We start from the raw sequence: 16,756 nt of genomic DNA on the forward strand, positions 1-16,756 counted from the left end.
CTGCTGGGGTTTCTGTGGGGCTGATGAGATCCCCACAGGGCCAGCACCTTGCTGTGCCCACACTCTGAGCAAGGCCAGCACTGTGTTCCTGGTGTTATCTGGGATGAGGCTGATCTGGAGCTGGGATGGTTGGGATGGGGGGCTGCAGTGCTGGGGAGGCTGGAGGGGGCTCGGGGCTGGCTCTGTGTCACCACAGCAGCCACCCCCTTGTCCTCAGCGTGTTCCAGCTGTGCCACCAGACATACAAGCCCTTTGTGTTTGCTGCTGAAACCTTGGCTGACCTGAGCATGTGAGTAAGGGAGCCGATGACCAGCACTGGTCCCACCACCCTGGGCTGGCCAGAACCCTTCTCCTCCTGCTCTGGCCATCCTTTCCCTCCCCAGGTGGGTCAGTCGCCTGGTAACAGCCAAAACAAAGTACACGCTGGCCCACCAGGCAGTCCCAGACAAGGAGGAAGGTAATGGGGCCATGCTGGGGTGGGGGCTGGGGTGGGTGGGAGGGGGTCCCCATGGGGTAGTGGTGCCTGGTGCCACAGCCCCGGTGTGGGACCGCTGGGAGCTTGGCCCATGATTTGGGGGAACGCGACACACGCTCCCTGAGGGGTGGCTGGGATGATTCTCAGCCCTGGGAGGGAATTTCTGTCCTCTCCCACGGCCTCCAGACTGCTACAGTGAGACAGAAGCTGAGGATCCCGATGATGAGTCCCCCAGGCACGGATCTGACTCGGTGAGTGACCCTGGGGGACATCCTGGGGACAGAGGGACAGAGTTCCTTGTCTCACCTCCTTCCCCCTCTCTCTCAGCCAAGGAAGAGGTTGCAGAACACCCCAGAGAAGGCGCAGCTCTCCCCAGCCAGCAGCACAGCCAGCAGCCCCCAGGGCAGCCCCCGGCCCTGCTCCCCCATGGGTAGGTGCTGGGGGGGGGACACCCTGTCACCTTGTGTCCCTTTTGCCTGTGGTGTGCTGGGGGTAGCTCGAGTTGTGTGTTGGAGCAGGATGAAGGGAGCCTACAGGAAAGATGGAGAGGGATTTTTTTATGAGGGCACAGAGTGACAGGGCAAGGGGGAATGGATTTAAACTAAAAACAGTAGGTTTAGAGTGGACATTAGAAGAATGGTCTTCCCTGTGTGAGTGGTGAGGCCCAGCACAGGGTGCCCAGAGCGGCTGTGGCTGCCCCTGGATCCCTGGAAGTGTCCAAGGCCAGGCTGGGTGGAGCTTGGAGCAGCCTGGGATAGTGGAAGGTGTCCCTGCCCATGGCAGGGGTGGAACAGATGATCTTTAAGGTCCCTTCCAACCCCAGCCACCCCTTCAAGGCAGGATCGTGCACAGGGGAGCCCTGCAGGGTCTCGGGGCTGCCCTCCTGCTCCAGTGCCCCTTCTCCTTGCCCAGAGCCCGCTGGGGAGGATCTGGAGAGCCTGATGCGGTGCCTGAGGCAGGGCGGGCTGTCCCTCATGGGGCAGCAGCGCTTCCTGACGCAGGAGCAGTGCCGCAAGTCCTTCCTGCGGCGCAACAAGAACCCGCACATCAACGAGAGGGTGCACGCCGTGCGAGCCCTGCAGAGCACGCTCAAGGTGGGACCCCGCAGCCCCCCGAACCCCCTCAATGCTCCCCTGCCCATGGGTGTCCCCCCAAAACGTGCATTGCTCCGGGCAGGCAAAGCTGGCGGAGCTGCAGGCCCTGGAGCAGCTGCTGGGAGAGGCCGCGCTCACCTCAGACACGTTCAGGCGCTGGAAGGAGGAGCACCAGGAACTGTACCGGGAGCTGCGGGAGGGCTGGGCAGGGCAGCAAGGCCAGGGCCACGACCAGGGGCATGCTGGAGACCAGCAGAGCCCGCACGAAGAGGCAGCTGAGCCCTGACATCCCGCCAGGACCTGGTGTGGGTCGGTGCCCACAAGACTTGGAGCATGGGAGCACGGCAGGTGCTCTGTGCTGGGGGGCCTGAGCACATTCTGGAAGGCTCAGCCCCCACAGGGGCCATCCCACAGGGGAAGTGGCCTCTATGGAAGTCTTAATTTTTCCCAGCTCGCCTTGCCTTGGCTGCAGATTGGAAAGGGGCGGATTTTCCCGAGGAACGTGCCCCCGCTGTGGTGCTGCCAGCCGGCCCGGACACGGGCTCTTCTGTAAATAAATGTGGTGACAGGGCCTGGTTGTGCCGTGGTTTTTTCTTGGCGCTGAAATCGTCAAATCATGGAATTGTTTAGGCTGGAAGAGACCTCCAAGATCATCGAGCCCAGCTGTAAACGCGGTACTGCCGCGTTCACCACTAAACCGCATCCCTAAGTGCCACATGCACATGTTTATGAACACTCCCAGGGATGGTGACTCAACCACTGCCCCGAGCAGCCTGTGCCACTGCTTCACCACCTTTTCCGTGAAGAAATTCCTCCTGCCGTCCAACCTCATCCTCCCCTGCTGCAATTCGAGGCCGTTTGCTCTCGTCCTGTTGTTCCGCCAGCCAGGGCTTTGCGGAGATCGAGCCGGCTCCCCGAACCCCATTTTATCCAGACTGGACCCCGCCGGCTCCCTCAGCGCCCGCCCTACGGGTGCCGCCCGCGGCCAATTTTCCTCCGTCAGAGCCCGCCGCTCCCTGCACGGCGCGACGGGGGCGGGGACAGCGCTCATTAGAGCCAATGAGCCAGGGGTGGGGGCGTGGCCGGCGCTTTCTATTGGCTGATACGCTGATGAGCCACGCCCCCTCCCTAGCTCCGCCCCCCCCGCCGGTGGAGGTAACGGTCGCGGCGCGCGGGGGTGGCGGGAGAGGCGCGGCGGCGGCGGCAGGTGAGGGACGGACCCGACCCCAGCCCCAAATCCCATCCCCGACCCACACCCAACACGGCACCGCCACCCCTGCACCGCCACCGGGCACCGGCAGCGCCACTGCCACACCGCCACCGCGCCCCGGACCCTCCAGCCCTTCAGGGAGCGGTCTCTGAGCTCCTCCTGGCCTTCCCCCCTCAGCCCCTCAGGGATCGGTTCCCGCTTCTCTTCAGGGCCCACAGGACCGACACCCGCTCCTCCGCCTTTTTTTCATCCGGTGCTGATGGACGGAGCCCCCACATCCACGGACTGGCTCCCTAAGGACCGGGACCTCCAGCGCCTCAGAAATTTACCTGAAATTAGACATATCTGCCTAAATTAACCATAATAAGTACTACATTTATGTAGAAGTGTTTCATTTCTTTGCTGAGTAAAATGCTGTTCCTGGTTCATTATCCTCTTGTATTTCCAATGTTTATCCTAGGTTGTATATGAATGTTTTCTAGGAATTAATGTCTTTGAGCTCTTTAAATCAGTTTAACAAAAATCTATAGCAGCTGCTAATTGAGGACTGAATATATGTTTGTAGGGGCCTTGAATTTCCACTGTGTAGATGTAAATTGCACTTGCATTATCAGAGACAGGAAATTCACTGTCTGAAGTGCTCAGAGAAATAGATAAATTAACCCAAAACTCTGGACAGATAAAGATTGTTATTCATGGCACAGAAAGGCTGATTTTTGAAGGACTTTTTTCCTCATGTAGTTGCTCAATGACCTCTACAGAGGGCAGAAATCATCTGGTTGAGAGTTAAGACTTCTGAAGAGAAATTTTTAGTCTCTGTAGACAGATTCAGCATGCAGGTACTGTGGTGATAGGTAAAAACTCTAAATACCTGCCTTGGGGATAACAGCTGAAAGGTGTTGCTGAATCCCTGGAGAATGGTGCAAACATTAATTCTCCTTACTCAGGCATAAAGAAAACTTTAAAAGTTGTGGGGTTTTTTTTAAAGAGTTGTTGCAGGGAAAAATCAGATCTTATTGGGAGAAGCAGCTAATTAAATATTAAATGAGCAGCTGCTGTGTGTGTACCCTTTGTTTGGTTAGTGGGAACAGGGTGTGGACTATACTCAAAATAAGATTTTTATTCATTTATCCAGTTCTCTAGATAGATAAGATGGCTGCTCCTGAGAAAGATCCAAACCTGAGGCTCCTGCAGAAGAATCCATCAGGTAAGAACAGTCTTTTCCCAAAGCCCTGCTGTTGTGGGATCCTGTTTCAGTTTCTCTGAGGAGACATGTGGCCCTCCAAAGACTCTCCACCAGGAGCTTTTTGTTAAAAAAAGGTCTTTTTTCCTACCCTTGCCTGCTTTTTCAGCAATCATTTGATAAGGAATTTCTCCCTTAAGCTGATAGCTGATGAATCTGGGAGAGTTTTTAGAGTTAATGTAAAAATACCTCTTTAACTTGCCCAGTTTTGCTATGCTGCTCTTTTTATTCAGGGCACCAGCTGGGTGTAACATGACCAAACCAATCAATGGGAATATAATTTACAGCTTCTGCATTCTGACTTCCTCACCAAGATTGTTTTTCAGTCTCCTGTTGATATTATTTGACTTCCCTGTGCTTCCTGCCATTTCCTTTTGCAAAAGATATTTTTCTAACAGGAACATGGGGAGCGAGGCAAGGAGCAGTTTGGTGTTTGGAAGCACCAGTAATTACAAATGGCTTAATTAAAGCATAAATATCCCTGGTTTTTTTCTCTCCAGACCCCAGCAGCTGTCAGAAGAGCAAGTTCTTGGAGACTGAGTGGAAGAGTGTGAAGCCCCAGAGCCGCCTCAGCCGCTGGCCGAGCGTGGCTGAGAGTGGGGATGGGGGAATTGGCACCTCCTGCTCGGACAGCACCGAAGGTGATGGGCACCACTGGGTCAGAACGTAAAACCTGGAGGGCAAAACCTGTCAGAATATCTGAAACTATTTAAAATCCAGATGTGTGGAATGTAACCAAGTGAGGAGGGGGCTGGCTGTTCCTCTGAGCCTGGTTATTGTCTTGCTGCAGTGCTTTTAACTGACTAAAAGCCACCTTGGTGACTTGCTGGTTCTTATTGTCCAGTGAAAGATTTATCAGCAAGTCTGTTGTGTGATTTTTAAAATATTTTTAAGGAAATAATTTGTAGGTGCCTTTGTGCAGAAGCGTTTGTCTCTGCAGTGTTAGAGCTGAGAATTCTGCAGGCTGGCCTTCAGCTGAGGCCCACTCTGAAATTTCTGGTCCCTGCAATCCTTTCCACCTGACTTTATCTTCACTGATTGTTTTTTCAGTAATGAGGGACTTTGTGGCGCTCCTTAAAACACTTCACACATCTTTGTCTTCCAGGGAGCCTTTGGAACTGAGCTGTAGATCTCAATAATGTGCCAGTGAAATGGAGGCCGTTAGCAGAGCTGCCTGTTGGAAGTATTGCTAGAAATATTACACCAGCACGTGTTCAAGTGTTCCATCAGGCCTCTCTCAGGATAATAAAACACCCATTTGGCACAGCTGGGGGCAGGGGAGATGATTTTCCTTTGGGAAATGTCCCTTCTGAGCACTGGTGATGTCACAGGGTGACCTGCAGCCCTGGCTGCTGCTGAGGCACGCTGAGCTCAGTACATTAATCAGAAATGTTGTTGTGAGGACCCTCAGCACACTCAAGGAACTGATTGCAGCACCCCCACGTGAGGTGCTGGTCAGGGAACTCTGGTTCCTGACAGTGACACCAGGGGATAAATTTAGGGGCTGTAAAAGGAAATGGAGCTGTCTCTTCTCTTTGCCAAGGTGAACGTGCCTGCAGCTCCTCAGTAGCATGGTGTTCTCTGGAGTCCCCAAGCAGTGGCTGAGAGATTTTCTGCCCTCACTGCTCATTTTTGATGAAAGGATCAAGTGCCTTTATTGTGACAGTTCTTCTGTAGCATGATTTTGGTCTTTGCAGAGTGTGATTTGGGCTGTATTCGAATTGTAGTGTTTGTTTATTCATTGTGGCAGTGCTTGGAGGGTACAAACAGGTGGGAGGGTGACTTGTTAGAGCATCACGTGGGGATGGGCCTTTGGCCAAAGCTGTGAGGAAATCAAGTGTTCCTGGGAGAAACCTGGAATTTCTGCCACACAGAACGTCTCAGGACAACGAGTGGGCGCTTCAGTGTTTGCCTTTCTCAGCCCTTGCTGTTGCTGTATTGAAATCTGAGAGTTGCTAAGAATAACCCCGAGTTCCCTGCAGCCAGGTTTGGTGCCCCACTGGCAGGAGGGAGCTCAGCCTCACTTCCTGTGGCCGTAGGTGAGAGCCATTGCTCCAGCTTCTTGCTGGGGTGTTCTGGAGGAGCTGGAAGGTCAGATCCTCGGGGTCAGCGATGTTGGAGGCTCATCATGGGCTCAGGGAAGGCTCCTCTTAGCTCTGCTCACGCTTGGGAGTCGCTGAGCCGTGGGACGGGCAGAGCAGGATCACGGGCTCAGTGTTCAGCTCAGTAAGTTTCACCCTTTTTATTCAGTATCAAGGATGTGATTTCTAAACCTAGAGAAAGATAACATTATTGATTCAAGATTATTCTAAAAACAAGGATTAAAAATATGGATTAAGCTTGGATTTTTCCTGTAGGGAAAGGTCAGCAGGTTCCTGAGACTTGTAGTGAGGGGGAACACGGGTGTGCCTGAGTCATGCTGCTGCTTTGGAGGACATGTTCAGTGGGAAAGGAACTGGTTTTAAAATCATTTTGGAAAGCTCGCTGGAGGATTGTATTTTCAGGAGTGTAATTACAGTACCCCTCTCCTTCTTCCCCCAGACTTCTGCAATTCCAGTAGCGGTTCCTCATTCCATCCCATCAAAACCCAGGTGACCATTCCAACAGCCCACGTTATGCCTTCCACGCTGGGTGCCTCGCCCTCCAAGCTGTGCCCTGCAGGGAACCAGGGCTGCTCCCAGAGCTCTGCCGTGCCAGCCTCTGCCCCTGACCGCCCAGGGCTCGCCAGGAACGGGGACTTGAGCGCCGGGAAGTCCTCTCAGGTGCCACCCAGGGACCTCCTGCGTCTCTACAGGGCCTCGGGGGAGAACGGCTGCGAGCGCTCCTGGCCTCCTGCTGCTGATCACACGAGGACAGAAGACACCTGGAAGTTTGACACCCCTGCCATCGAGCAGACCCTTAACCAGTCTCTCTTTCTGGACAGTGTGTGCACTGACCCTCTGCACAGGTGCCAGAAGTTCAACCCAAGCTCTGAGGCAGGGAAGGACCATTACAAGGTGCTGCCAGAGAGCAAACAGGCGCCGGGGGCCAACGGAGCCTGCGAGCCCCGGGACGGGACGTGGCCTGGCGGGAGCAGGCTGATGCCAGCAGGACTCCAGGCCAACAATTTCTATTCAAAACCTGCAGTAGCTCCCCCAGCCCGAGCGTGGATGCAGGAGGGCTGCACACTGCACCCCCACCAGGGAGTCTGTGAGCTCAGTGCCTGGAAACAGCAGCTGGACAAAGTGAGGCTGCAGGTGGAGCAGATGCAGGTAGGCAGCTGTGACTGTGTGAATTGGAAACCTTTCCTGTCTCTTTAGTCAGGAATTGTTGTTCCAGACTAAGGAGCCGAGGGGAAAATGTCTCATGCTGCTCCCTGAGTGACACCAAAAGTCTCCTAATGGTCTGTTTTTACAGCTTGTGGTGTCACAGGTATCGTTTGACACGCTGTGTGTGCAGAGCAGCCCTGGATTGAGTTACAGGGCTGCACCAGCTGCCAGATCAAGAGCTGAAATACCCTGTCTGATAGAAACTGTAAAGAAAAAGCATGCCAAGAGGTTTTAAACAGTGTCTAGAATAGCTTTCTTCTGTATCTAGGGTTAAGACAGGCTTTTTTGAGAAAATGCATGAAACTAACTGCAGTTCTTTAGGTGGAAACAGTTTGTTTACCACTTCCCACCAGCTGTACCCTAATGGAGACAAATTGTTTCCAGCAAGCTAGCACAGTGATCTAAAATTATTTGTTAATCTCCAGTTGTGCTTGGGCAAAGTTTCTTGTTCTTGGACATCAACAGAGACTGAAATAGCCGTGCCCTGGCATGCAGATGAGCACACAGTGTGCAAAATAGCTCCAGCAGTGTTGCAATTACCCCTGTGGGGCACAAACCTCTCCCTCCTTGTTTTGTCTCCTCTTGCAGTTACAAAACGGAGGCACCTGCCCCCATTCCTCCTTGTATTCCCCATCCCTGCCTGCACCTGACCCAGCTCAGTGGATCAATATCCTCAACTCCAATGAAAACCTGCTCAAGGAGAAAGAGCTCCTCATTGACAGGTGAGGCTTTATGGGGTTTAAAGACTCCAGTCCAATTCCATTGGGAAAGGAAAGGTCTGGAAAGTGCTAAGAAGGGCTCATTTCTCAGAGTTCCTTGTGTCCAGTTGATCTTGTTTTGTTGCAAACAACAGTATAAAGACCTTAGAGAACAACCTGAGCTCTTCTCTCCTTGGAATAAGGACAGTGATCCTGAAGGGCTCAAATAAATTAATTTTAGTTATGGTTTTCTGTGTTTTTAACAGATAAAGATTTCTGTTCATGTCATGATTATCTGGAATGTCAAAATAACTGCCTCTTTTGCTTAAGGACTCTGGGAGCTCTTTGAGGCCTTTATTTTAAATTTGGTTTTTGTGACTTTGGGCTGGCAAACAACACTTCTCTCACTGAAGAGTAATGGTGCACAAGGTTTTTCAAAAAGTCCTAATGGAAAATACTTTCAGCATCTGGACTGTAGATACTTTTTCTTCTTTACTTTGAGTCATCTGTCACCTTTTCATTTCACTCCTAAGCTCCAGAGTCAAGCTGGATCCTCCAAAACATGCAAGGCTTGTGTGTTTTATCTGTAATCATGGTTGGGGGGAATGTTTTGAAGGGAGGAAAGGGAAAAGAAGAGTCAGTAAGAATTGTAAAAAAGGTCAAAGTGTTATTTCTGTGCAGGTGAGCTCTGAGTTGCAGAGTTTCTGCCCTGCTTGTCACTGTGTGGAGCAGCAGTGCTGTGGTGGTGGTGGCACTGTTTTGTGCTGCTGCTCTCTATGTTTGAGAAGAGTGAATTGCCTGTTTTGTTCCAGACAAAGGCAGCACATTTCCCAGCTGGAGCAGAAGGTCCGGGAGAGCGAACTGCAGGTTCACAGTGCCTTGCTGGGCTGCCCAGCCACCTATGGAGACGTCTACATGCTGAGGATGCAGGTACAGCAGGTGTCAGTGAGAAATCTCTGCTGAATCCAACGGCCCTGCCACTGCTGCTGGGTTGTGTGCTGAGCAGGACTGTGCACAGACAAATTAGAAATGACCCTTTGTGTGGCATTACCAGCACCTCTGTGCTCCCTGAGATTTCCAGCCCTTTGGTTTGGTTTGGTGCTGCTGATGCCAACACCTGGCAGCTCTGCCAGCTGTTGTTTGAGTGTGTCAGATGGGCTGAGGGATGTTTGGCAGTTGGGAAGGACGAGGACACAGCCCTGGCACTGCTGAGGGCCACTTTGTACCCCACCAAATTCGGGGGCTGTCTCTGCCTGCAGGAGCTGCAGAGGGAGAACACCTTCCTCCGAGCACAGTTCACAGAGAAAACAGAGTCCCTCAGCAAGGAGAACATTGAGCTGGAGAGGAAGCTGGCTGCTGCAGAGGTGGATGTGAAGCTGGTGCGGGAGTCACTGAAGGAAACGGTGCAGAAACACGCAGAGGAGTTAAAGAAGCAGGAAGAAAGGGTATGATCCTGTTGCTGTAGAGATGGGAAGATGTGTTTTCTTGGCAGTGTAGTTTTCTCTGTGGCAGTTTGTAATTGCAGGTGTTTTCTCATCTCATTGTAGACTATGGTTTACAAGCAAAAGCCTTTCCTCCTGCAGTTAGAAACATTTCAGTGCCTCCTCTTTTAACCCAAAAAATGCCTGTCTTTAGCTAAATAAACAGAAATGAGTTAAGGGGATCTTGTATTTTAGCACTGTGCAAAAAGCTAAATGAGTGGGCTTACAGAAGACTGAAGAACAAATAAGAAATTTAATAAACTAAACTTGTCTGTAACTGTCCCTGCAGGTAAAGGGAAGAGACAAACACATTAATAACCTTAAAAAGAAATGCCAGAAGGAATCTGAACAAAACAAAGAGAGGCAGCAAAGAATCGAGACCCTGGAACGATACCTGGCTGATCTTCCAACTCTTGAGGACCACCAGAAACAGAGTCAGAAGGTAAAACTTCCTCTGAGTTGCAATGGTGGCTCTTCACATACTTGCTTAACTTTTCTGTAGTTACATTTACTCCTCTTTTTTACATTTACTCCTCTGCAGCTGAAGGAATCTGAACTGAAGACTACTGCCCTGCAGGAAACAGTGCTGGCACTGGAATCAGAGCTTGGAGATGTCCAGGCTGCTTTCAGGGAGCAAGAGCTGGAGCTGGAAACCCAAAAACACAAAGAGATGGAGCTTCTGTCCACTGTGCACAGGTAAGAATTGGGAATTGGCTTCACCTTGGCACTGCAGGAATTGCTGCACAAGGAAGGTGATGCACAGCCCTTGGTGGGCTGGGATGCAAACAGGGCAATAATGACATTTGATATAAAATTAATTTCACTCCTCATATTGTTTCCCTCATTAAAGTAAGGGAGAGATTGTAAATAAAACTGGTTTTTTTTCCCCCATGGTGTTCTGCTTATTGCAGCTTGCAGGACAAGTTGCAGCAGCACGCAAAGAATGCAGAGAGAGGACCCCCTGCCCAGGATGGAGAGAGGCAGAAAATGGAACATGACTCTCTGAAGAAGGAGTGTGACTGCCTCAGGAAGGTAAGGGGCTGTCCCAGTCAGGAATCACACATTTTCCACTCAGTCACAGCAGGCACTCAGATGAAATCAGGCACTTTTAAAGACACTGAAGCAGCAGTTCCTGGAATTCCAGACTGCAGGGTTCTAAAAGCTGTTCTTGTTGTGATAACCACACACTTCTCCAGTAATGCTGGGGAGAAGCTGCAGAATGCAGAAGAGGGGAGAGGAAAACCACAAGACTACAATATCTCTGGTCTGTTTTTAGCTGATAAATCTAATAGTGCCTTTTATCCAAGTCCACTCCTAAGAGCATCTGTGATTAGAGCACTAAATGGACAGGAAAGGGAAGGAGAGCAGCTGCTGTCCTACTGAAGGAGAATTCCTGGTGGAATTACTGGATTTGTGAGGCCATTTCTGATGCCTCTTCTTTTAATTCCAGATTGTGGACAAAAAGCAGAAGAAGATGGAGCAGTTGTCCTTGCAAATCAAGGTGAGAAGTGACAGGGAGGGACCCAGGACTTGAGAATATGCCATGAAATGAGTTAGATTTACTGTGTTCCCATGGTCTGTTCCAGAACCTGGAAGAACAGGTGGCCCAGGAAGAGGGGACAAGCCAAGCTCTGAAAGAGGAGGCGATGAGAAGGGAAAACGCTCTGCAGCAGCTCCGGGCTGCCGTGAAAGAGGTCAGGGGGTGTTTGGAGTGCCTGGGTGTAGCACTGAATGGACACTGGATTCTCTTTTAGCAAGGCCCTGAATAGTTTTATTTTTAATTCTCATTAGAATAGATTTAGTCAGCAGCTCAATCTCTCCTGCTGGTCAGTTGTCCTGTCAGGGCTGTGAAAGGAGCTGGAAAAGGCAGGAGAAGCAGGTTGTGCCTCGGGAACTTGATGGGGATGGGCTGGAGGAGGCCGAGCTTGCCAGCTGGGGGCAGCAGAACGGGAGTCCAAGCACAGCCTCGGCCCTGAGGCAAGACACGGCCACTGCCGGGTCGCTCAACCTCCTGGAAGCTTTTACTGCGTGTGCCGGGGCAGGGACGGGGCAGGGACGGGGCAGTTTGGTGGGGAACTTCCCCTTTGATCCAGACCCCGTGTGGGAGTGACACTGGCTCCTCTGACCACGGCCTGGGAGCAAACCAGCTCCTGCCCTCCGTGCTCCCATCACAGAGCAGGTGCATCAGGTGTGGCAGTGCTGCCCCTGACGTGGCGTGTCTGTGTGTCCAGCTGTCCGTGCAGAACCAGGACCTGATCGAGAAGAACCTGACGCTGCAGGAGCAGCTCCGGCAGGCCCAGCTGACGGCCCAGCCCCTGCCTGCTGACACAGCCCACCTGGCCCAGGAGCTGCACGGGGAGCTGGCCAGCTGCCTGCAGGATTTACAGTCTGTCTACAGCATTGTCACCCAGAGGGCTCAGGGCAAGGACCCCAACCTCTCTCTGCTCCTGGGAATTCACTGTAAGTACAGAGCGACGGCAGAACAAACCCTTCTGTTCCCGTGCTGTGGCAGGATGAAATAACTCACACAGAGCATGGAGAGTTCTCCTCTTTATGGGCTTCTGAACACTTTCTGTGGTTGCCTTGCTTCAAAGGTGCATGTTGTAATAACTGAATGTTAAGTAGAACCTCTTTTGCAAATGCGAGTTGGTTTTTCTGGCTGACTTGCAAATGTGTGTGATCCTTGCTGAGAAGTGCATGTGAGGAAACTCCCTTCTCTGACCCCACAGCTGTGCAGTACCCTGTGAAGGAGAAGGATGACCTGCTGAGCCCTGATGGACTGGCCAAGAAACTGGTGGAGGTAAAACAGCTTCACAAAGAGGTGGAGGACTTGAGGACTGCGATATCTGACAGATACGCTCAGGACATGGGAGACAACTGCATCACCCAGTAAAGAACACTCCCAAAGTAAGACAGGGAATGAAGACTTGAAACTCTCAGGAGTCTTGTGCTCCTACAACCCTAAACCTATTCAGCACTTTACCATCCCTCTGCTCAGGTACAGGATGTGTGGCCTGCCTGATCCGTGAGGAATCAGGAGGTTTGGCAGAAGTGTTCAGCTGCTGACTGGCTAACTGGGATAATTCAGGGCTTCGGTGTCAGGCTTTGCAGTAGCTTTGATCTTGTGGAATCTGTTTTATGCTGTGTTTGCTGGAGCTGCTGTGGTCTCTGATGCTGGGAGATGAATTCTGACTTGCCTTCTAGGCATGTCAAATGCTGAACATGCAAATGTGACGGTTAAAATCACGGTTAAAAGGGAAATGCATGCCCTGGTCTTGCTGACACCCTCCCTGTGCAGGTCCTGTGTGACCAGAGGGTTATCAGGGTGTTTGTGGGGTATCTGGATTCCACAGGCAGGCAGGTGTGCCACTTACACTCCTGGCATTTACATCGAGGTGCTACTGCCTTGGATTGATGGAGCAGGACCTGCTTTCCTCAGGTAAATGCAACCAGTGTCTTTCAGCAGCCAGCATGAGTTGAGGAATAAAGCAACACTAAAAGACTCTGAAACCATCCCCCCTGGGCACTGTTACCCCAGAAGCCTTAAGCCTTTTGTCCCCCTGAAGCAGCACTGGGCTGTGATTCAGACTGCAGAGGAAGTGGATTGATGCTGAAGTGCCTTAATGAGCTGGAAGAACCCTCTGCCCCCACTCTGCTCTGTGCCCAATGCATCCACGGGCGGGTGAGGAGCTGCTCTTCCCTCTCACAGCCTTTTAGAGCCATCACAAACAATCCTGGGGAGCTCCAAGTGTCTGTGGCCCCTGCCAGAGCCTCGGTGCCCCTGGGGACACATCTCTGCTTTACTGGGAGAAAGCCATACTGGTCCTAATGAGGGAGCTCTTCCTGCAAGGCAGTGGCCACTGGGCTTTGTCACAGCCCTGTCCCTCCTTCCCTGCTCCTCTGCAAGTAATGGGATTTCTAAATCCCATTGTGGGATCAGTTTCACTGCACCACAACCCTCCCTAACCCCAGTGACAGCTTTACAGTACAGAGTCCAAGGGTGGAACTTTAGTTTTCATCTTAAGAGCAAGATACCAAGTTCTGAGAGGGGAAAAATCCTGCTGACATTTGTGTTGTTTGGCTGCTCTTGGTTCATGTTGGGGCTGCGAGCCCTGGGTTTGGCAGAAATGTTTTTGTTATTCCTTTGTGTTAAAATTTTAAGACCAAATCTGTTTTGTTCTTAGTGTTTGGCCACCATGGGGAATGGTGGCAAGGAACTGGGTTGTTTTGTCCCTCACGGGGAGCATGCAGCAGTGTGTGTGCCTGGCAGTGTCTGTCTGTCTGTCCTGCTCTCCCTGGGTGTTGTTGTGTTCCTGGCTGTGTCTGCTCTGGACTGAGCAAAACACATTTCCAGGGTTATTTGTGATGCTGTTTGTCCTGAGTGCCGGGAGCTCTGCTGGCTCCTGCAGGTTCTTCGGGGGTTTGGGCACCATCTCTTCCTCCCCTTTGCTTTGGAGGTGCAAGATCTCATCCATGGGTGCTGTGAGGGGACAGGTTTGCCCTCTGCCCCTGCAGGGGTGGTTCTGAGATGAGATTATTGTGGCTGGAACCACCTCAGCTGTTGCCCAGGTCCCGTGTCCCCTCCAGGGGCACATTTCCTCTCCTCACCCTGCACAACGGAGCCCCTCTGGCCCCGAGGGTGATCCCATGTGCCGTTTGCTGCTGCTGCAGGGGAAATCTTGGGCCCTTTGCTGCAGAACCCCCCAGGCCATGGGGACAGGACAGTGTCCCCTCCCTGTCCCCCCTTCCCCGTGCCTCGCATGTCCCCCCGCTCCCGTTGGGCTCCGTGTCTTTGTGCCAGCCTCTGTCTCACCGCTTGTTTGTACCGAGCATTTGGAGAATCAAATAAAGCTGCTCTGACCCACTCGTGCGAGGCCGTCCTGCCTGGGGAGGGGCTGGGGCCGGTGCCTGTCCCGGCAGGGCCGGTGGGGCCCGGGGCCGGGGCTGGTGGCCCCCGGTGGCTCCCGGGGCCGGTGGCTCCCGGGGCCGGTACCGGTGGCTCCCGGTGCTGATGGCTCCCGGTCCCTGTGGCTCCCGGTGCCCCCGGGGCGGTGGCTCCCGGGGCCGGCCCCGCCGAGCCCGCATGCCCGGGCCCGCCGGCCCCATTGGCCCCCGCAGTCACATGCCGGGCGGCGGCGGGGCTGCCGCTCCTCCCTCCATCCCTCCGAGCCTCCCTCCCCCGGCCGGGCTGAGCGCTGGGAGCGGCCGCGATCGCACCATGAGCACCCTCAAGGTCTACAGCACCTCGGTGACCGGCTCCCGGGAGGTGAGCGCCGGCGGGCAGGGCTGCGTGCTGCGGGGCCCCTCTTCCCGTGGGTGGGTGTCTCTCTTCCCGCGGGGAAGCCAAGCCCCCCCCGGGCCCATCCTCGGTGCTGTACCGTCCCCATCTGTCCCCATCTGTCCCCAAACCCACCCCTCCGTGCTGGGTGTGCCCCCCGCGCAGCCGTGGGCGCTGTGCTGAGCCTGGCTGGCACGCTGGCTGTGTTCCCTTCGGGCTCCTCTCCATCTCCCCGTAACCTGCCTTTCCCACCCGGCTTCCAGATCAAATCCCAACAGAGCGAAGTAACCCGAATCCTTGATGGGAAGAACATCAAGTACGAGCTGGTGGATATCTCCCAGGACAACGCTCTGCGGGAGGAGATGAGGGCGAAGGCAGGCAACCCCAAAGCCATCCCACCCCAGATCGTCAACGGGGACCAGTACTGCGGGGTGAGGCTCCACGCCAGGCTCGGCACCCTGGGGCTGGGTGGTGGGTGATGTCCTGTCCTTGGCTCTGCTACAGATGTTCGAGATGCCTTGTAAGTTATTTCTTGTGAGGTGCAGGGAGCAGGTGCTGCCAGGATTCGCTGTTTGCCTTGGGAAGAGGGGAGCACAGGCTTTGGGTGGCAGTGGGGCTTTGTCCTGTCATGCTTGGCACAACCAGCTGGTGCCTGGCTGTGACCAGATTGTGCCGTGGGCTCAGGGACCCTCCTGCCTCGTGAGCGACCGTGTGGCGTTTCCCTGCAGGATTACGAGCTCTTCGTGGAAGCAGTGGAGCAAAACACTCTGCAGGAGTTCCTGAAGTTGGCCTGAGCCCTGCTTCCCCTCCCATCCTGGACTCTACCTGCATTCCTGAGCGCCCTCATCTCCGACCACCTTCACCTCCAGGTTGTCAGCGCTGTCCTGGCACCGCCACTCGTATCCCAGCACAGGGAAAAAACCCACGACCAAAACTCCTCATTGCAGCTGCCTCCAACTCCCTCCTGCCTCACCCCGGTATCATCTCAGAGGGATCCAAAGAAAGTGTGACACTCGCTGTGCTTGGCCTGTGAGCAGAGCTGGGCCTGGCTCACGGCAGCTTCCAGTGCCTCTGTAAACAGCAAAGCCTCCGGGGCTGTGCGAGGTGCCCCTGGCCCTCAGCCCCCTCCTCTGCCTCGGGAGGGAAGGGCTTAGGGCTGCATGGTACTTCCCACTTCTCCCAGTTGCTGTTAAAATTGTAAATTCTGCTGCCTCACTTCCTTATTTTTTTCCTCTTTTTTTTTTTCCCCCCTTGTTCATCTCAACTGCAGAGATTATGGCAACTAAGTAAAGGGGTTTGGGTTTGTTTTTTTGTTTTTTGTTTGTCTTAATTTAATGCAAAAATACTGCACAGAATTGGGGGTCTGAGTGCCCACCACGGTGGAGCTGGGAGCCAAGGCTGCCTGGGGAATGGGTGGGGCTGGAAGTGAGATCTGTGCTGCTCTGGCCTCCCTCCACCCTGGCTGGGCTCCCTTGTGAGCATTAATGGCTCAGGGCTGCCCCAGAACAGCTGATGGCTCCAGCTGTCCGATCTTTCCTCTTTGAGTTGGCTTTTTTGCAATCCTGGACCAAGTGCATTTTGTTTTCCTGCCAAAAAGCAAGTTTATAACCAGTGTTGTCTTCCGAGATGCTATTAAATGTTACTGTACCTTTCACAGCGCTACTCTTGCGTTTCTTTTAAATTCGGTTTTATTTTGGCTACAGGTTAAACATCACCCTACCCAAGGATTGTGAGTCATTTCCAGCTGAGAAGCTGAGTGGGTTGTACGTGCTGCTGCAGCCTGACACAAAGATCTTAACACCTTAGATTGCTGCTGCTAATCAGAGGCTGACAGGACGTGTGTGAATGTCCCACGGCACAGTAGTGACAGGTACCAGAGCATTCCTCTCCCCTGCGTGGTGACAGTGACAGCCTCAGCCAGACGTGGGACTGAAAAACAAACCCTTGGCACAAAGATTGCCTAGACCAG

General features: G+C 53.2%; 3 protein-coding genes across 6 annotated transcripts in view; all 3 read left to right on the forward strand.

The window, feature by feature from the left end:
• The window catches only part of CNKSR1 (connector enhancer of kinase suppressor of Ras 1), a 6,806-nt gene extending 4,673 nt beyond the window's left edge, over nucleotides 1-2,133 (forward strand). The window contains exons 16-21 of the mRNA XM_019008898.2: nucleotides 218-289; nucleotides 384-457; nucleotides 662-726; nucleotides 803-905; nucleotides 1,388-1,569; nucleotides 1,652-2,133. Coding sequence (XP_018864443.1) covers nucleotides 218-289; nucleotides 384-457; nucleotides 662-726; nucleotides 803-905; nucleotides 1,388-1,569; nucleotides 1,652-1,855 — 700 coding nt within the window. The 3' untranslated portion in view covers nucleotides 1,856-2,133. The remainder of the gene's footprint in view (nucleotides 1-217; nucleotides 290-383; nucleotides 458-661; nucleotides 727-802; nucleotides 906-1,387; nucleotides 1,570-1,651) is intronic.
• A 576-nt stretch (nucleotides 2,134-2,709) lies between these two features.
• On the forward strand, nucleotides 2,710-14,373 carry CEP85 (centrosomal protein 85). Of its 4 annotated transcripts, none has more exons than XM_015649491.2 (14): nucleotides 2,710-2,776; nucleotides 3,915-3,986; nucleotides 4,523-4,663; nucleotides 6,564-7,273; nucleotides 7,919-8,052; nucleotides 8,841-8,958; nucleotides 9,288-9,473; nucleotides 9,799-9,951; nucleotides 10,051-10,205; nucleotides 10,421-10,541; nucleotides 10,960-11,010; nucleotides 11,096-11,203; nucleotides 11,741-11,969; nucleotides 12,239-14,373. In XM_015649491.2, the coding sequence occupies exons 2-14, from the start codon at nucleotides 3,932-3,934 to the stop codon at nucleotides 12,400-12,402; spliced, it is 2,325 nt and encodes a 774-aa protein (XP_015504977.1). In that variant the 5' UTR covers nucleotides 2,710-2,776; nucleotides 3,915-3,931; the 3' UTR covers nucleotides 12,403-14,373. The 4 variants fall into 4 exon arrangements, with proteins under 4 accessions (XP_015504977.1, XP_015504978.1, XP_018864440.1 ...); XM_015649492.3 differs by lacking the exon at nucleotides 2,710-2,776 and adding an exon at nucleotides 2,823-3,146; XM_019008895.2 differs by lacking the exon at nucleotides 2,710-2,776 and having other exon boundaries at nucleotides 2,823-3,986.
• A 213-nt stretch (nucleotides 14,374-14,586) lies between these two features.
• On the forward strand, nucleotides 14,587-16,441 carry SH3BGRL3 (SH3 domain binding glutamate rich protein like 3). Its single transcript, XM_015649499.1, has 3 exons — nucleotides 14,587-14,775; nucleotides 15,051-15,218; nucleotides 15,516-16,441. The coding sequence occupies exons 1-3, from the start codon at nucleotides 14,593-14,595 to the stop codon at nucleotides 15,579-15,581; spliced, it is 417 nt and encodes a 138-aa protein (XP_015504985.1). The 5' UTR covers nucleotides 14,587-14,592; the 3' UTR covers nucleotides 15,582-16,441.
• The last annotated feature ends 315 nt before the right edge of the window (nucleotides 16,442-16,756 follow it).

Source organism: Parus major, chromosome 23, assembly GCF_001522545.3.
Source record: "Parus major isolate Abel chromosome 23, Parus_major1.1, whole genome shotgun sequence".
In the NCBI taxonomy this organism is placed as follows: domain Eukaryota; kingdom Metazoa; phylum Chordata; class Aves; order Passeriformes; family Paridae; genus Parus; species Parus major.